At 44.3% G+C, this 21,083-nt stretch overlaps 1 protein-coding gene across 1 annotated transcript; it reads left to right on the top strand.

Moving 5' to 3' along the window:
* The first annotated feature begins 935 nt into the window (after positions 1 to 935).
* On the top strand, positions 936 to 3,282 carry si:ch211-180f4.1 (uncharacterized protein LOC100144405 homolog). Its single transcript, XM_062998584.1, has one exon. The coding sequence runs from the start codon at positions 936 to 938 to the stop codon at positions 3,171 to 3,173; it is 2,238 nt and encodes a 745-aa protein (XP_062854654.1). The 3' UTR covers positions 3,174 to 3,282.
* Positions 3,283 to 21,083: the final 17,801 nt, after the last annotated feature.

Raw genomic sequence — 21,083 nt, forward strand, 5'->3', positions numbered from 1 at the left:
TAAGCTTGTGCCCTTGGCCTTTATGCACTGAAATGCCTCCTGATTCCTTGAATGGTTTAATGATGTCATGCACTGTAGAGGGAGAAATATGCAAATCTTTCTTTAAGGTACATTGTTTTTAAACATTTCAATCATTTTCTCACACATTTGTTGACAAACTGGAGATCCTCTGATCATCTTTGCTCATCAGAGACTCAGCCTTTCCTAGATGCTGCTCATTATTTAGTTTTTCACCTCATTACTAGCCCTAAATTGCCCTGTCCCAACTTTTTTTTGGAATGTGTTGTAGGCCTGATATGGAGGTATATTAACAAATGAAATGAAGTTGAGCAGACAAAACATAAAATATCATGTGTTCAAACTGTCTGCAATCAAATACAAGTCAAAGTAAATGTAAGGAACACTGCATTTTTGTTTTATTTGTATTTTCCATACTGTCCCAGTTTTCTTATATTGTAGTGAAAATAAAATTAAAATGAAAAAAATAAAAATAAAAAAAAAATATATATATTTGCTGTGCAGGTGCTTTATGAGATCCTTTCTCTCTCTGACATGTTTATAATTAAAATTTAAGTAAAGCCATGTATTCCTAGTTCATCTATCAATAAGCCTTTTTCTGTAATCCTAAGGGAGTTATGTTTACCGTATTTATTTTATCGTCACTAAGCCACAGTTTAAGGTTTGAGATTGCTCAACAGAAAATATACATGACAGGATACAAATAAATGCATAATGCATAAAACAAAAGCATTTTAGTACATATAGTACATGTAATATATTATTTTTTCTTCAAACTAAGTGTCTTTTTTCATCTCCTTCTGTTTTGCAGGACTGAATGAGCTCATGGCTTTTCTTCATTCTGCATAAGTCTACTTTCCAAAAGCGTCAGCAAGTGAGTGTAACCAGCACTTGAGATCTCCCAACAGACTTCCAGCATGGAAAGAACTGCTGTTTCCACTTCACTGCTCTCCATCTGCCTCATCCTGATTGTGTGTTGCTGTTCCCTGGCAGTTAGTTTTTGCCCAGCACAGTGTGTTTGTGAAACCCGACCGTGGTACACCCCTCAGTCTGTGTACCATCAGGCGAAGACTGTGGACTGCAATGAGCTCCATTTATGCGCCATCCCACAAAACATATCTGCTGACACTCAAGTGCTACTCCTCCAAAGCAACAACATCTCAGTGGTGACTTCAGAACTGCAGAGTCTTATTAACCTTACAGAGTTGGACCTGTCTCAGAACCACTTCGCGCAAATCCAAGATGTTGGATTGGGCAACCTGACCCAGCTTGTCACTCTTTACTTAGAGGAGAATCAAATTAAAGAACTTCATGATTATTGCATGAAAGATCTTGTAAGCCTGGAGGAGCTTTATATAAACCACAACCAGATCTCTTCCATTGCTTCAAATGCTTTCTCTGGTTTAGGGAACCTGCTTAGGCTTCATCTAAATTCCAATAAACTGGTGGCTATTGATAGTCAATGGTTTGAACCCCTTCCAAACCTGGAGATTCTCATGATAGGTGAAAACCCTATCCTTGGATTGGAAGATATGAACTTTCATCCTCTTTCTAAACTGCACAGTCTGGTGCTGGCTGGAATGGGACTTAAGGAAATACCAGCTGGTGCTTTCCATGGACTAGAATATCTTGAGAGTCTCTCATTTTTCTACAATAAGCTGACATCGGTGCCCAGGGATGCTCTTCGCGCTCTACCAAACCTTAAGTTTCTTGATCTTAACAAGAACCCTATTGTGCATGTGCAGGAGGGTGATTTTAAGGACTTTGCACACTTGGAGGAGCTTAGCATGAACAACATGGATGAGCTGGTGGCAGTGGAGAGGAATGCATTCTCCAAACTCCCAAAGATGGCTAAGTTGGAAATTTACAACAACCCTCGTCTTTCATATATTGACCGTGATGCTTTTCATGACATGGCCAGCTTGCGTACATTGCTGGTCCACAACAATGAACTCACTCTTATTCCTCATGAGGTCTTTGCTTCTTTTCCCAACTTAGATGAGATCAGCCTCTATAGCAACCCACTTAGGTGTGATTGCCTTTCAAACTGGGCATCAGTATTTGGTAACCAGTCAAGCATCAAGCTTCTGGAATCTAAGATCACAATGTGTGCCTCTCCTCAGCACCTTGTTGGCCACTATCTCCAGGACATAGTGTCAAGTAGCTGGAACATGGCAGGTAACACTTGTCTTCCAGTTATATCCGTACATAGCTTTCCTTTCCAGTTTAACGTCACAGCTGGTCAGCACCTGACTCTGGACTGTCGTGCTGTGGGTGATCCAGTTCCTCAGTTCTACTGGGTTACCCCTATGGGAGACAAAGTTACCTCAAAAAAGGTTCCCCCAGCCTTAAAAGAGGGTGGCAGCACAACAAAAAAGCACAGGCTGCAGGACCAGGGTGCTTTGGAGATCCTCTATGTTGAACCAGAGGACGCTGGTCTGTATACTTGTGTTGCATGGAATGCAGATGGGGCAGACACTCGAAGCATCTCTGTGTTTGTTGACAAGACCAACTGGCATGACGATCGTCAAGAAGCAGACCGGCAATCCAGGGCGAACACCACAGGAGCCTTGGTAATCTTGGCAAAAGTCATCCATGCACAGTCTGTAGTCCTGGAATGGAAAGTCTACCCTTCTAGACGGATCTCCAGCCATGACATTGCACAGCCCAAGTGGCTTAGTGCGACTATGAAAATCAACAACCCTCACATCAGCTACACTGCAAAGGTCCCTGTGGATGTCCAAGAATACAATCTTACCCACCTGCTGCCCTTGACAGAGTACCAGGTCTGTCTTACCATGTCATCCATAGAGCAGCAAACTCAGCAATCCTGTATCAATATCACCACCAAGGAAGCAAGCTTTGCTGTCGAGATGGTTGCCCAGCCGAGTAACGTTGCCCTGGCGGCCGTGATGGGCTCCATGTTTGCCATCTGTATCATGGCCCTGCTGGTATTTTACATGGGTCGACGTATCAAGCAGAAGTCCTGCCATCACTCGTTAAAGATGTACATGCAACACACTACGGCCATTCCACTCAATGAGCTTTACCCACCACTCATCAACCTATGGGAGAATGAAACAGAGAAAGAGAAGGAGGGCTCCGTCGACCCTCAGAACTCACAGATAGACACCTCAAAGACGTACATGTGGTAGTTCGGTTATGGGGCAGGTAGAAAAAGACACTTCAGACAAAGTATGTTTGGTGCTGTACATAGATGATACTTGTATGTAATTACTTATAAAGATGTCATTGTGAAAGAGGTATTTTTAGATGATTAAAAACTCTCTGACTGATAATTTCTAAAAGTGCCCAGCCAAACACACCCCTGCAATAATATTCTAATAAAGGGGGCGTCAGTGATATTCAGTTTTTCTTTCTTTTTTATTAAGTTCAGATAAAAAGGTCTCTTTGGCCGCCACAAACCCTGTAAACAGAAAAAGAGGCATTTTACATTTGACATATTAATCATATTTAAATGAAAGCGTATTTAGTGTCAGACTTTGTAGAGAACACCAAAGGGAGGGACTGAAATTGTTTGGATTTTAAGTGTCCAAACTGCTAGCTTCCTCAAAATGACTGACCCCCTCTTTTAGTTTCTCAGATGTTTACCATTTAGCATGCATATATATATATTAATTATTTGTATAATTATTTGCTTATATAATCATAAATTTTCATGGCAAGTTCATACCAAGGGTTGCATGGTGGTCAGGTAGATTCTGCACAACAACACGGGTCCTGAAGCCTTGGGTTTGTGATTTGCTTCCAGTGTCCTTGTGGGTTTCAGTCTGGGTTTCATCCTACCTCTGGAAAACATGTAGTAACTGTATTGGCTACTCTAAATTGCATCATGGTGTGAGTGAGCATATATATTGGTGCTTGTGTGTTGCTCATAAATGTCCAGGGTGTATTCTAGCCTTGAGTGACCCTAAAAAAAAGAGCTGGTAAAAATATTTGAATAAACAACCTGATCCAGTGGTCCCCAACCACCGGGCTGTGGACCGGTACCGGTCAGTGGGTCACTTATTAACAGGCCGCACAGAAAGAATAAATAATTAGAGATCGCTACAAGAGCAATTACATTTTCCAAAACTCTTCAGGTGTTATTGCCTCCAATCACCAGTAGGTGGAAGTAGCATCTCGTTGCATAGAAAAAAGCTTAAAATTCACACTGATTTTCCATTCTATAGTAATTCAATTTCAAATCCTCCCGCCCCCGCTTGTCCGTGAAATTATATCTTATATGAAACCGGTCCATGCTGCCAAAAAGGTTGGGGACCGCTGACCTAAGCAACACAGAGGTCAGTCAGTTTTGGTGCTGCACAGCTGTGAAAGATGCGCCTACCTGAACAACGTTTGGCCTTTGTTCATGCCGGAGTCGAGGGATAATTTGTTGATCAGGGTGTGTCTCTCAGTACACAAAGCTGATCCGCATATGAACTCACCTCGTGCAGGTGAAAAGGTGCAGTCGGCTACTGCACACACATCGGAGGGGGCGTGTGTCAGTCAACTCACCTCAGAGTGGAGTTCATCGTAATGCAATCGGGTAATTGGATACGACTAGATTGGGGGAAAATGCAAAAAAAAATTGAATAGGTGGATTAGTCTCTACGTTGCCCCTAGTTGTGAATGAGTGAGTGTGGTCAACTGTGATTTTGTCACCAAGTTCAGGGTGTATTCCTACCTCGCACATAGTGGTTTCTTTGTAGGCTCTGGACCCTTTGCAACCCTGGTCAGCACAGAACATTTAATAAAGATGAATGAACAAGATCTAAAACACAACCTCAATATACTGTCGATTGTCAACTAGACAAGCTGTTAATTCAGACCTCACAGTTCTATTGCATTTCCTGCATGAATTTATTTGCATGCTGTTTCAGTGTTCCTCTAATTTTGCTCACATCTAAAAATACTCAGATGTGAGAAGGTGCTAAAACACATGCACATTCTCCTTCTGGGTCCATTTATTATCATTTGTTATCACCTGCTTTGTATTAATAAATCTTACATGCCAGCTGTTGTTAAAATCGCTGTTATCTGTAACTAACTGTCAAGCATAATTAATAATTGTAACAGCACAGCTATTTTGCATCTTGTATTTTTTAATTTCATTTTTTAGACTGTTAAGGAATTATGTATATTTAAAAACTTGTAATGTAGATATTTTTATTACATTTTATTAATAACACATCTCACACATGGTACACAGTGAATGATGTGTAAGATAGACCATTATAATGGTGGGAGGTGGGTGTAATTTCTACTGTCTACATACTGCTGGAAAACAACAGTTTCTTGTCATATATTGTACATTGAGGGCCATAAATAATTAGACAGTGACACAATTCTTCTTAAGGTAGTGCTTCCCAGACATTTTACAGTCCCATACTCCCTGAGACATTAAACCTCCCCTGCAGCTCCATAATTACACAATTATTACACAAACTTATTCATTCGCACCTAGGGGCAATGCAGATATGCCAGTCCATCTATTCAAATTTTAAAACCTAGGAGGAAATTAGAGACATGCTCTGAGCTGTTTCAATAAGGCTTGCTCCCTATATAAGAGATAGGGAGGAAATTGAGTGCATGGTGGCAGAAGCTGGCATAGTGAATCCAGTCGATTGCAATGTTCTTCTCAGGGAAGTACCAGCATAGCATACAGCAACTTACTAAGGTGCGTATTTAAAACAGTAGCATAGTATTTACATCATCCAGTCACGAAAAACAAAGAAAATTTGTTAGAATAAAGATGAAACAGAGATAACTATATGGACAAAAATAATGGGCACTTTTAATGGCCACTTTGTTTTGGATAGTACAAACAAATAATCGTCAGATTTTATCTCCATGTTGACTCCAGACACTTGTATTAGATAAAACAAAAAGCTAATCCTGAAAATTTGAATAATAAACCCCCAGTAGCTGATTTTGTAGTAGCTTGATCTTATACGGCAAGTGAAGTATCAGTACAGCCTTAACACTATCACATGTAGATTTCAGAATCAAGACTTAACAATGTCCTAGCCCTCTGTGCTCAAGAGTCCTAAGGAGCATAAGTGGCTCTTCTGTTTAAGTGAAACACGTCATTTCTGTCTTGAAGAACTTATTCAATTAAATCAATTATAGGTGTCTGTGATATTAATGTGTACAGAAGAGGGCAGTTATCGTCACGTTGCACAACACAGTCACGTTGCATGAGCATAATTCACAAAGAGGTCCTAGTCTTCACCCTTGCAGATATACAGTGTATCACAAAAGTGAGTACACCCCTCACATTTCTGCAGATATTTAAGTATATCTTTTCATGGGACAACACTGACAAAATGACACTTTGACACAATGAAAAGTAGTCTGTGTGCAGCTTATATAACAGTGTAAATTTATTCTTCCCTCAAAATAACTCAATATACAGCCATTAATGTCTAAACCACCGGCAACAAAAGTGAGTACACCCCTTAGTGAAAGTTCCTGAAGTGTCAATATTTTGTGTGGCCACCATTATTTCCCAGAACTGCCTTAACTCTCCTGGGCATGGAGTTTACCAGAGCTTCACAGGTTGCCACTGGAATGCTTTTCCACTCCTCCATGACGACATCACGGAGCTGGCGGATATTCGAGACTTTTCGCTCCTCCACCTTCCGCTTGAGGATGCCCCAAATATGTTCTATTGGGTTTAGGTCTGGAGACATGCTTGGCCAGTCCATCACCTTTACCCTCAGCCTCTTCAATAAAGCAGTGGTCGTCTTAGAGGTGTGTTTGGGGTCATTATCATGCTGGAACACTGCCCTGCGACCCAGTTTCCAGAGGGAGGGGATCATGCTCTGCTTCAGTATTTCACAGTACATATTGGAGTTCATGTGTCCCTCAATGAAATGTAACTCCCCAACACCTGCTGCACTCATGCAGCCCCAGACCATGGCATTCCCACCACCATGCTTGACTGTAGGCATGACACACTTATCTTTGTACTCCTCACCTGATTGCCGCCACACATGCTTGAGACCATCTGAACCAAACAAATTAATCTTGGTCTCATCAGACCATAGGACATGGTTCCAGTAATCCATGTCCTTTGTTGACATGTCTTCAGCAAACTGTTTGGGGGCTTTCTTGTGTAGAGGCTTCAGAAGAGGCTTCCTTCTGAGGTGACAGCCATGCAGACCAATTTGATGTAGTGTGCGGCGTATGGTCTGAGCACTGACAGGCTGACCCCCCACCTTTTCAATTTCTGCAGCAATGCTGACAGCACTCCTGCGCCTATCTTTCAAAGACAGCGGTTGGATGTGACGCTGAGCACGTGCACTCAGCTTCTTTGGACGACCAATGCGAGGTCTGTTCTGAGTGGACCCTGCTCTTTTAAAACGCTGGATGATCTTGGCCACTGTGCTGCAGCTCAGTTTCAGGGTGTTGGCAATCTTCTTGTAGCCTTGGCCATCTTCATGTAGCACAACAATTCATCTTTTAAGATCCTCAAAGAGTTCTTTGCCATGAGGTGCCATGTTGGAACTTTCAGTGACCAGTATGAGAGAGTGTGAGAGCTGTACTACTAAATTGAACACACCTGCTCCCTATGCACACCTGAGACCTAGTAACACTAACGAGTCACATGACATTTTGGAGGGAAAATGACAAGCAGTGCTCAATTTGGACATTTAGGGGTGTAGTCTCTTAGGGGTGTACTCACTTTTGTTGCCGGTGGTTTAGACATTAATGGCTGTATATTGAGTTATTTTGAGGGAAGAATAAATTTACACTGTTATATAAGCTGCACACAGACTACTTTTCATTGTGTCAAAGTGTCATTTTGTCAGTGTTGTCACATGAAAAGATATACTTAAATATCTGCAGAAATGTGAGGGGTGTACTCACTTTTGTGATACACTGTATCTAATTGTTGTACGAAATAGGGGCTGGATTTGAGTTTAAATCTTAAAGGGTACCTACACAGACACGATGGGCTGTCTGTTGGAGGAGATGATTAAAGGTTATTTCCTATCGCTGCTGCATCTGCGGCCTCTGCTGGCTGGTCAAAGTCACCTCCACAGAGACGCTGAAAAATGGAGAGCAGTGCTCTCTGTGTATATCCACCTTGAACAGGTGAAAAGAAGTGGTTGGCAACTGAACACATGTCAGAAGGGGCATGTTTTGGGACTGCCTTCCTCGGGCAGAGTAGGGGTCTGCAGCACTAACTGGGTAATTGAATATGAATAGGAAAGGAATAAGCAAAAATACATAAATAAAGAGATAATTAACAGAAAACACTGTACAAAGCAGACAACACTGATATTGTAATGCTAATGAACTATTATAGTAGTGGATGAAGAATAAATAATTGTTAATAGAAGGATATATTTGTGTCCTAGTTGTACACATGCTGTTTAAATGTACATGTTAATTTTTCAGGCTGTTTGCTAGTTTTCTTTGGCACAAACCTGTTCAGCTACTCTTAAACCCCTAAAATATAGTAATTGTATATAAAACTATCTCAGTTCTGCATAATAAATGCAATTCCAATGTAAGTGTTTAAATAATTAGTCATGTATTTTTTAATAATCTGTTAATTAGCTCATTCTCATGCCACAAATCAAGAAATGTAATGTTTAAATGTATATCTAAAAAATTTGCTGTGTCTGAGATGGGCTGGCTGAGGTCCCATGATGGATTGGTGTCCTGTTCAGGCTGTGTTACTGCATTGCGCCCACTGATTCTGGCAAAACAGGACCCATTGTATTAACAATTGTACAACCCATTTGTACAGCACTGTGTACAACCCTTTTCCCATTATAATTTCAATAATGCCTAATAAAGTTCAATCCAGAGCAAGGAATCTAAGAGCACTTCTATATAGAGAATCTCTACAGAATTTTCTGGTACCTAGTTCACTCATGTGGACTCACCGTCTCAGCTCACCCTACAGCAGTTTTTATTATAGCCAGAAGACTGAGCTGTGCTCATCAAACCATTACTTAACTTAATACCTCCAAAATGGCATATATCCTAACAAGGTTCTCAGACACTTTATAGAATTAATGACACCAAAACTTCACATATTATCTACCATACATAACATATACACTGATCAGTCATGACATTAAAACCACCTCCTTGTTTCTACACTCACTGTCCATTTTATCAGCTTAACTTACCATATAGGAGCACTTTGTAGTTCTACAATTATTGACTGTAGTCCATCTGTTTCTTTGCATACTATTTTAGCCTGCTTTCACCCTGTTCTTCAATGGTCAGGACCCCCACAGGACCACCACAGAGCAGGTATTATTTGGGTGGTGGATCATTCTCAGCACTGCAGTAACACTGACATGGTGGTGGTGTGTTAGTGTGTGTTGTGCTGGTATGAGTGGATCAGACACAGCAGCATTGTTGGAGTTTTTAAATTCCATGCCACTCACTGTCCACTCTATTAGACACTCCTACCTAGTTGGTCCATCTTGATGCTGTTTGAGTTGGTCATCTTCGAGACCTTCATCAGTGGTCACAGGACGCTGCCCACGTGGCGCTGTTGGCTGGATATCTTTGGTTGGTGGACTGTTCTCAGTCCAGCGGTGACAGTGAGGTGTTTAAAAACTCCATCAGCGCTGCTGTGTCTGATCCACTCATACCAGCACAACACACACTGACACACCACCACCATGTCAGTGTCACTGCAGTGCTGAGAATGACCCACCACCCAAATAATACCTGCTCTGTAGCGGTCCTGGGAGAGTCCTGACCATTGAAGAACAGCATGAAAGGGGGCTAACAAAGCATGCAGAGAAACAGATGCACTACAGTCAGTAATTGTAGAACTACAAAGTGCTTCTATATGGTAAGTGGAGCTGATAAAATGGACAGTGAGTGTAGAAACAATGAGGTGGTTTTAATGGTATGGTTGATCAGTGTATAGTAAATAGAGCTTAAAAGTTGGTTGCCCATAAACTTAATTATTTTTGTTCCAGTAAAGGTTTAAGCAGTGTGTAGTGAACTTAGTGCTTATGTTAATGGTTATATAAAATAAACTGCACTGCTTCCAAATAGTTTTTTGGGAAGTGGTGTTTGATTGTAAATTAGGAGACTTGCTTACCTCAAAAGTCTACCCAAAAATCTCTAGATTTCTCATATTTTCAGTCCAAGTTTAAGCTAAATCGCCAAACACAAAATGCAAGTGTTTAAAGGACCTGCCATTATTGGATACACCCAAGCAACATATACAAAATCCAGATTATAACTGATGAAGAAATGAACCTTTGTTTCTATGTATTGTATTTATTTCTTACTTCTTATATTATTATAAACACATACCTCTGTATTGCTACCCTCATGATTGTTTAAGTGATGTAAATGATACAATTTATTAAAAGTGATATAGAATTCTAGGAAAGTTTTAAGGCAATAACAAAGACTTTTTGATCATTCCCAACAGTGGGTGATGTTCACCACTCCGTTCATGCCACCCATGCCCTCTGTACATGCCACACATGCCCTCTGGTGGTGAAAGAACTTTAGAATATTTGATATGTTGAAAACGTTTGCTTTCTACCAGTAATAGCAGGGTATTTTGTAATAGACTGAGAGCCTTGTTATATTTTCAGTTAGGCCAGAATTACTTTTACACTGATAAAATGTGTTGGTTTGTGATGAATAGAAGAGTCTGTAAGAAACACTGAAAGAAATAAACACAACTATCACAAGTACTGGTGTGTGTATTTACTTGCTTGTTATGTTACTGGTTTGCAATTCAATTAACACTTATTAACACCTAATTCACATGTAGAAGCCATTCTTCATGAGACATTCCATGAGACTGCACCCACAGCGCTTAGGTAGAACTTGCCCCACTTAATGGAATAAACTGAAAGGAAACTTTGACTGCAACTGTTATTCTGACAGACAGCAACTGTGATTGAAGGTAATGTTCATGGATTAACCATATCCAAGATTTTAAGAAGAATAAGTGTTGTGTAAATCTTTAACAAGAAGAGGTCTAATAAAACCCCGCTATGTACAACGCAACCTCCGAGACACTAGTCTCGCTCGACTTGATCCTTCACCCAGACCTCGAGGAGGACACGCATCAAGGCTCTTCTCTGTACTTGCTCCCAAGTGGTAAAACCCTTGCATTCCTGTCTGTGCAAACACCTAAGTCTCTCGCTGTCTTCAAAAGACGATTAAAAACCCACCTCTTTACTAAGCGCTTAAGCTGACACGTACTTCTTATTGCTCTTATTTATTTCTTGCAAAAAAAAAACATTGGTTCTAACAGAGTTTCAGCAGATTTGTATTCTTGAACTGTTGAACTAAATTTTATGTGTGGCATAAATAATACACATGTCCACTGTACAGTGGTGGTAGCATTATATTATGGGGTTGCTTTTAACATAAGGGACGAGCAATGTAAGACATCCCTGCAGGAGACAATGTCTAGATGACAGCATATGTTGCTCCAAAATGCACATGTAACTCAGCATTAATGGTGACTTTACAGACCTGTATGTTCTTGATGCCAATAATAATAGACCACAATGTCCATTATTTCCAAAAACCATTTGAAAGATAAACTCACCACAGCACACTGTCCCACTTGTTTCCGGATGTTGTTGATGCATGGCTTTGCTTATAACAGCAAGTTCATTTTTATGTACTAAAGCCCATCTTTTACAGGTTAAATGTAATCTTGCTTTTTTCTCTCTTCTGTCTTTGTTTAAATTTTCTTACATTTTTCTCTTTTTTTGGTAAGCAAATTTGTCTTTAAAATAAGACTGTTAAGAGCTCCTCCTGAGCTGCTGTTCTCTGTGGCCTCTCCTCTGGTGGTTTTGGCGACATCTAGCGGTGGCTGAAGGTACTTCTCCCATTCCAGGCAATAGATCTCTCCCCTGCCTAATTTGACTCACCTGGCCCTAATTACCTTCTCATCAGCCTCCTTGTTATAAGCCCCTGCCTTCCTCTCAGTCACCACCAGATTGTCAGTTGCTGTTTGCTATTCACACTGACTGGTTCCCTTTTAGCCTGCTCTTCGCTCCATTGTTCCTGCCTTGTCTGCCTGGTACCTGGATCCCAGCCTGCTCTTCGCTCCAGTGTTCCTGCCTTGTTTGCCTGGTTCCTGGATCCCAGCCTGCTCTTCGCTCCTGTGTTCCTGCCTAGTCTACCTGGTACCTGGATCCCAGCCTGCTCTTCGCTCCTGTGTTCCTGCCTAGTCTACCTGGTACCTGGATCCCCGCCTGCTCTCGGCTCCTGTGTTCCTGCCTTCTCCATTCCTGCCTTCTCCATTCTCCGCCTGGTTCCTGGATCTCTCATCACCCTTCCTCCTGTGGTTACTGTCAGCCTCCAAGCCCCAAGCGCCGCATCTAGTACCCTTGCTTTCGCCCTCATTCCCTGGTTCTCTGTCTGGACTGTGGTTCTAAATAAACCGTTTAAACTCTGCTTCAGTGTCTGTGGTTGTGTTCGCATTGTGGTTCCTAATCCAAACTTGTTTAACAGTACAATCTGGTCATCACTATGGAACCCGCGAACCCTTCCACAGATGGACAGAGATCCATGGAGTCCCTGCTGAGCCACCAAGCCACTCAGCTGGTTCAGCACGACCAATTGCTCAGGTCTCTCATTGAGAGCAACCGCCAGCTTGTGCAGCAATTAGGGCAGGTCTCCCGGCAGGTTGAAGCCCTTACCTCCGCCCAACCTATCTCGTCCCCGAACCCCAGCACCGCGCCACACGTTCCTGTTTCCGAGTTCGGTTCCCCAGCCCCGTCCCTGGCTGAGGGTCTCACCACCCATCCGGAGCCTTACCATGGTGAGTTGGATAAATGCCGGGGTTTCCTGTACCAGTGCGGCCTGGTCTTTAGCCAGCGACCCACCACCTTCTCCAACGACGCTAGCAAGATAGCCTATGTGATTGGACTCCTCAGGGGAAGAGCCCTAACTTGGGCCGAGGCCGCCCAGTCATCTGTGGGTCCACATGTGGGTTCTTATGAAGACTTCCTCTGTCGGTTTCAGGCGGTGTTCGATCACCCGAATCATGCCGGAGATGCGGCCAGTCGTCTTTTGGGGCTACACCAGGGCTCCCGGTCTGTTGCTGATTATGTCGTTGAGTTCTGGACGCTTGCGGCTGATGCCGGCTGGAATGACGCCGCCCTCCGGGGAGCTTTCCGCCGTGGCCTAGAAGAGCGTCTTAAAGATGAGTTGGCAGCCCGGGATGTAAGGGTCTTCAGGGTCTCATTGACCTGGCTATTCGTCTGGACGGCCGGCTCCGGGAGCACCGCCGGGAGCGGTCGTCACGTCCTGCTCTGACCCCGAGGCCAGTTCTTCCTAGATCCTCTCTTCATGAAACGCCTGTTTCGTTTCCAGCTTCCCCCACTGCTGAGGGTGCCGAACCCATGCAGCTTGGACGAGCCCGGCTCGCCCCAGAGGAACGTCTGAGAAGATTGCTATTGTGGCCAAACCGGGCACCTTCTCGCTTCGTGCCCCATACGCCCAAAAGGGGGAGCTCGCCAGTAGGAGTGGGGATTCTGACGAGCTCAAGAACCACAACCCCACCTCTTCGTCCTCGCCTCCAGGTCCCTGCTACCCTATGCTTCCCCGGGAATCCAGTGACCCTCCTTGCACTCGTCGACTCCGGGTCGGAGGACAATCTTATCGATGAAAGTCTTGCCACCCAAAAAGGGTGCGTCTTGGAGGTTCTCGACACCCCTGTAACCGCTTTTGCTCTGGATGGGCGCATGTTCACTCGTATTACTCACCGTACGGCCCCGGTAACCCTAGTCCTTTCGGGCAATCATCGCGAGTCCATCCGTTTCTCGGTAGTCAAGACTCCCAAGTCCCCTCTGGTTTTGGGATTCCCATGGCTCTCAACACATAATCCTCAACTTGATTGGCAGCAGGGTAAGATCACTGCTTGGAGCGATCTCTGCCACTCCCGGTGTTTACAGTCAGCAGTCCATCCTTCTAGCCCTCGTACCGACCCCCCTCCTTTCATCGATGATGTTGACCTCTCCCAGGTCCCCTCCAAGTATCATGATCTTCGGGAAGTATTTAGTAAGGACCGAGCTTGATCTCTTCCTCCCCACCGGCCCTACGACTGCGTTATCGATCTCCTCCCCGGAGCCGCACTTCCCACCAGCCGTCTTTACCACCTGTCTCGTCCGGAGCGTGAAGCCATGGAGAATTACATCTCTGAGTGTCTCGAAACTGGTCTCATCCGTCCTTCCTCCTCTCCCCTCGGTGCAGGGTTCTTCTTTGTGGAGAAAAAGGATAAGTCATTGAGGCCTTGCATAGACTATCAGGCGCTGAACCAGATCACGGTCAGGAACAAGTATCCCCTTCCGCTTTTGTCCTCTGTTTTCGAGTCTCTGCAGGGTGCTGCCATTTTTAGTAAACTTGACCTCCGCAACGCCTACCACCTGGTGCGTATTCGGGAAGGTGATGAGTGGAAGACGGCCTTTAACACCCCCCTCGGCCATTTCTAATACTTAGTGATGCCCTTTGGGCTGATCAACGCCCCCGCGGTCTTCCAGGCCCTGGTAAATGACGTCCTACGTGATTTCCTGTACCGTTTCGTGTTTGTTTATTTGGACAACATATTGATTTTTTCCCGGTCCCCTGAGGAGCATGTCATTCACGTCCGGCGGGTCCTGTCTCGCCTGTTGGAGAACAGGTTATTCATCAAGGCTGAGAAATGCGAGTTCCACACGAATTACATCGCCTTCCTCGGCTTTGTCATCCAGCCAGGACGAATTAGGGCTGACCCCGAAAAAATCCGTGCCGTTACTGAGTGGCCTGTTCCTTCCTGCCGTAAGGCCTTGCAATGCTTCCTAGGATTCGCAAACTTTTATAGGAGGTTCATCCGCGACTACAGCAGGGTAGCGGCCCCCCTAACTCGCTTGACCTCCACCAAAGTCCCCTTCTCCTGGCCCCTGGAAGCTCAGGCCGCCTTTGACCGTCTCAAGGTTCTGTTCACCTCTGCTCCCGTTCTTTCTCAACCAGATCCCTCGAAGCAATTCCTTGTGGAGGTTGACGCATCTTCTTGTGGAGTTGGAGCGGTCCTTTCCCAACGCTCTAGCCCGGACAACAAGTTTCATCCCTGTGCATTCTTCTCCAAACGGCTCACCCCCTCGGAGGTTAATTACGATGTAGGTAATCGCGAGCTCCTGGCAGTCAAACTCGCCCTGGAAGAGTGGAGGCACTGGCTGGAGGGAGCAAGACAGCCTTTTGTGGTCTGGACGGATCATAAGAATCTTTCTTATGTCCAGACAGCAAAACGGCTGAACTCCCGCCAAGCCAGATGGGCTCTATTCTTTAGTCGTTTCGACTTTACCCTGACTTACCGCCCAGGCTCCCGCAACACCAAACCTGACGCGCTCTCGTGCCAGTTCATTTCCGAGGACACTCCACCCTTCGACGACTCCATCTTGCCTCCCAATTGAGTCCTAGCCGGTGTCACCTGGGATATCCAGGAAGCTATTAAAGAAGCCCTAGAACAGGAACCCGACCCTGGAGATGGGCTTTCCAACCGCCTGTTTGTCCCGACTGCTGTACGACCGGCTGTCCTCAGATGGGGCCACTGCTCCAATTTCGCCAGCCATCCTGGAGCTAATCGCACTGAGTCCCTCCTTAGGCGTCATTTCTGGTGGCCTTCCCTGGAAGCAGACACCAGGCAGTTTGTGGCTGCCTGCGCCACCTGCGCCCGCAGTAAGTCCTCCCACACACCCCCTGCGGGTCTGCTCCAGCCTCTTTCTGTCCCTGGACGTCCCTGGTCTCACATCGCCCTGGATTTCATCACTGGCCTTCCGGAGTCTCAGGGAATGACGACCATTTTGACGGTAGTGGACCGTTTCTCCAAGGCGGTTCGGCTGGTAGCCTTACCCAAGCTCCCTTCAGCCCTTGAAACGGCTCAGCTCTTATTTGACCAGGTCTTCAAGATCCAGGGTATTCCCCTGGACATTGTATCCGACCGCGGTCCTCAATTCGTGTCCCAGGTCTGGCGCGCTTTTTGTAAAGCCCTGGGAGCCACAGTCAGCCTCTCGTCCGGTTTCCACCCCCAATCCAACGGGCAAGCGGAAAGAGCTAACCAGGAGGTGGAAGCCGCCCTGCGTTGTATGTCGGCCAACAGCCCCTCTCTCTGGAGCACCCACCTCGCCTGGGCCGAATATGCCCATAATACCCTCACCTGCTCTGCCACCGGCCGATCCCCGTTTGAGGCCTCCCTTGGCTACCAGCCACCACTATTCTCTGAACAAGAGGCAGAGGTGGCAGTTCCCTCAGTTGAGCACCACTTACGGCGCTGCAGGAAGATCTGGAGGTCCGTACGAGCTACCCTGCTTAAGTCCCAGACCGTCACCCAGCGTTCGGCCAACCGCCACAGAAAACCCAGTCCGCAGTATCTCCCGGGCCAGTCTGTTTGGTTGTCCTCCAGAAACATACCCCTACACTCTGAGTCCAGGAAGCTGGCGCCTCGTTTTATTGGACCTTATACCGTCCAAAGGATCATTAACCCCACTGCTGTCCGGCTCAAGTTGCCCAAACATATGCGGATTCATCCTACTTTCCACGTCTCGCAGTTGAAACCGGTCAAACAGTCCAATCTATAAGCCCCTGCCTTCCTCTCAGTCACCACCAGATTGTCAGTTGCTGTTTGCTATTCACACTGACTGGTTCCCTTTTAGCCTGCTCTTCGCTCCAGTGTTCCTGCCTTGTCTGCCTGGTTCCTGGATCCCAGCCTGCTCTTCGCTCCAGTGTTCCTGCCTTGTTTGCCTGGTTCCTGGATCCCAGCCTGCTCTTCGCTCCAGTGTTCCTGCCTTGTCTGCCTGGTTCCTGGATCCCAGCCTGCTCTTCGCTCCAGTGTTCCTGCCTTGTCTGCCTGGTTCCTGGATCCCAGCCTGCTCTTCGCTCCAGTGTTCCTGCCTTGTCTACCTGGTTCCTGGATCCCAGCCTGCTCTTCGCTCCTGTGTTCCTGCCTAGTCTACCTGGTACCTGGATCCCCACCTGCTCTCGGCTCCTGTGTTCCTGCCTTCTCCGCCTGGTTCCTGGATCTCTCATCACCCTTCCTCCTGTGGTTACTGTCAGCCTCCAAGCCCCAAGCGCCGCATCTAGTACCCTTGCTTTCGCCCTCATTCCCTGGTTCTCTGTCTGGACTGTGGTTCTAAATAAACCGTTTAAACTCTGCTTCAGTGTCTGTGGTTGTGTTCGCATTGTGGTTCCTAATCCAAACTTGTTTAACAAAGACATGTTGCTCCACTCCCCACTCGCAGTTCATTGCTTATTAAAATAGCCGTGAAGGGTGGGGAGGGGGCAATACAGAGGCCTTTTGGATATTACTTTTTTGCCAAAGAAGATAAGAAAAAGAAAAAGCTAGTTTAATAATGTTATTGTGGATGTTATTATGTTGGACTATTCAAATATGCAGTAATTAACCTCAACACGTTATTGCATGGACACAATCATGATAGCATTACCAGTGGAAAGTTCCAAAACAGGTATTTATAAACATTCTAAAGACCTGTCCTGTGCTGCATCTGCAACAACCTTTTTGGAATGTGCTGCAGGCATTTTATTAGGAATTATTATATAGTATATGTACAAAAAGATAATTGGGTATGACATTTAATGTCTCTTCTAAGTGCTCTTTTCAGTTAAATAACTATTGTCAGAACATTTTTCAAATTAGAGTTATACAATAGGTAGTTGTGGTCACCTAACCTGATTAGTTGAAAAACGTTTTATTAGATATACCAACCTTTACCATTACCAAAAAAAAAAAAATTCTTGAGGATTGCAATTAATTTAGGTCTTCCATCATCTATTGTATGTAATATTGTGAAATGATTAGTATATTTGGAGATATGCTGTTGAGTTCTCTGGGACCGAGCTCATCTCAAATGGACCAAAAGACAGTGGGAACGTGTGCTGTAGTCCGATGAGTCCACCTTTCAACTTTTTTTTGGGGGGGGAAACAGATGTCATGTTCTATACAACACCTACTACCATATAGTTACCAAAAATTAGTGCCATTGCAGTGCTTTAAAAGGTCCTCACCCAAACAATATCTGATCAGTTGGGGGACTATGAGGGTCCCTTTTGACTGATTAACGAGGTACAGAGGAGAGTACAGAGCAATAGTTGAGCTGCAGTCAGTACCTATATACTCTGTGTTACTGTGTCATCTAACATGGTCCCTCTGCATCATTAATTGCAACCTGAAACTTTATGATGCAGAAAAAAGCTGTCGAGTTCTCTGGGACCAACCTCATTTGTTTTAGGAAAAACAGATGTCATGTTCTCTGTGCCAAAGACAAAAAGGACCATCCAGTCAGTTATCAAGCCAACATCTGTCATGGTATTGTATGCATTAGTGCCCACAGCACTGGTGACTTGCATATGTTTTGAGAAGGACATATGCTGCCATCTAAGCAACATCTTTTCTCAGAAAGCCCATGATTATTTTAGCAAGACAATGCCAGGCATAATTTTGCATGTGCTACAACGTGTCATCATAGACACAGTGTGTGTGTGCTTGACTGGCCTGCCTGCAATCCAGATCTGTCTCCTATTGAAAATGAATGGTGTGTCCTGAAGAGAAGAATCTGAAAACAGCGAACACAGACTGTTAGGCAGCAAAAGCCTTGTACTGAGCAAGGATGAGCAAAAATCCCACTTACAAATTGAAAATTGGGTTTGTGTAATATAATTTATTAATACTGATTAGTTATCATTAGTCATTAAAATTGACTACATTTGATGTCTTAAGCATTTGACTATATGGACCAAGATTGTTACAGCTGCAAGAAGGAACAACTCCATATTAATGTATTAATGTTCATAGCTTTGTAATGACTTGGTCAGGTTTCCACATTCCTTCAGCCATACAGTGTAGGATTCACAATCACTGTGGTGTCTGTGGAACTGATGCATTGCTGACAGTGAATAAAATAATAAAACAATAACTTTAAATCATCAACTAAAAAGTTAGGTCTGTGCCAGTAAATAGCACATTTTGGTATACCAGTTGCTAATGGAGGGTGACACAGTGGCACAGTGGGTATTGCTGTCACCTCACAGCAAGAAGACCCTGGGTTCGATTTCCTAAATTTGCCCTAAGTATGCATCATTGTGTGTGTGTGTGTGTGTGTGTGTGTGTGTGCTCTGTGATTAACTGGTGATCCTTCCAGGGTGTTTTCTAGCTTTCGTGCAATAACTTGGACCCACTGGGACCCTGACAGGAATAAAGCAATGGTAAACAGAAAATAAATAAATGAATGAACAGCTGATGGACATTAATCAGCCACATTTGATAGTCATCAGCAAGCTCCTAGAACAACTTTATGACCATAAGCTTGTTGAATATATGATATGTGGAGTCCTCATTCAGTGTACCAGTGAGGTCAGACACTAATATTAGGATGATGTCTACCACTTCACATTTTACTTCAAATGTGTTTAATGGAGTTGTGGACAGGGCTCTGTGCCAGCTATTGGAGATTTCTAAACCATGTCTTTATGGACACTTTTAGACTAGTGGCAAAATAACACTGGAAAATGTATTTATTAATTTATTTATTTATTAGGATTTTAACATTGTGTTTTTACACACTTTGGTTACATTTATAACAGGAGAGGTAGCTACTCGTTACACAAGGTTCTTCAGTTCACAAGTTCAATGTCAAACACAGTCATGGACAATTTTGTATCTCCAGATCACCTCACGTGCATGTCTTTGGACTGTGGGAGGAAACCGTTGCTCCCGGAGGAAACCCACGCAGACACGGTGAGTACATGCAAACTCCACACAGAAAGGACCCGGACTACCCCACCTGGGAATTGAACCCAGGACCTTCTTGCTGTGAGGCAACAGTGCTAAAAGTACACTGGAAAAAGCAAGGCATTTCTCAAACTGTTGTCACATAGTTCCAGTTTTGTTATCTGTGTGCCTTGTATTAACAAGTCTAGCAATGATATATGGTGGTGTATGATGTTTTGGAATGGGGATTTGGAAATTTCAAACACTGTTTAAACTTTATATCTTTAATAGGAAACCAATGCCCAGTTAGAACTTATTAGTAGGTGTTTTCTGTTAACAATGAGTGTTAATCTAGCATTGAAAGTGCGATGGGTAAAAATCCCAACAACACTGCTGCACTTAATACACTTACACAACACCTACTACCATATCATTACCAGTATTAGTGTCATTCAAGTGCTTTGAAACGACCTTGACCGAAACAACATCTGATCAATTGGGGGACTATGAAGGTCCCTTTTGACTGATAAACAGGGTACAGAAGAGAGTACAGAGCAATAGTTGGGCTGCAGTCAGTACCTGTATACTCTGTATAATCCTTATATTGTAGTCTGCTTCCAGTACACTACAGAATGCACTATAAAATGGCTTTGGTGGTTTTTAACACATTGAATAGACATGTCTCTACATATGTTGTGGGCATTCTTAGTATATACACTGATCAGTTATAACATTAAAACCACCTCCTTGTTTCTACACTCACTGTCCATTTTATCAGCTCCAATTACCATATAGAAGCACTTTGAAGTTCTACAATTACTGACTGTAGTCCATATGTTTCTCTACATACTTTTTAGCCTGCTTTTACCCTGTTCTTCAATAGTCAGGACCCCCACAGAGCAGGTATTATTTAGGTGGTGGATCATTCTCAGCACTGCAGTGACAATGACATGGTGGTGGTGTGCTAGTGTGTGTTGTGCTAGTATTAGTGGATCAGACACAGCAGCGCTGCTGGAGTTTTTAAATACCGTGTCCACTCACTGTCCACTCTATTAGACACTCCTACCTAGTTGGTCCACCTTGTAGATGTAAAGTCAGAGACGATCGCTCATCTATTGCTGTTGTTTGAGTTGGTCATCTTCTAGACCTTCATCAGTGGTCACAGGACGCTGCCCACAGGGCTCGGTTGGCTGGATATATTTCTGGTTGGTGGACTATTCTCAGTCCAGCAGGGACAGTGTGGTGTTTAAAAACGTCATCAGCGCTGCTGTGTCTTATCCACACATACCAGCACCATGTCAGTGTCACTGCAGTGCTGAGAAGGATCCACCACCTA

This window comes from Trichomycterus rosablanca, chromosome 7, assembly GCF_030014385.1.
Source record: "Trichomycterus rosablanca isolate fTriRos1 chromosome 7, fTriRos1.hap1, whole genome shotgun sequence".
In the NCBI taxonomy this organism is placed as follows: Eukaryota; Metazoa; Chordata; class Actinopteri; order Siluriformes; family Trichomycteridae; genus Trichomycterus; species Trichomycterus rosablanca.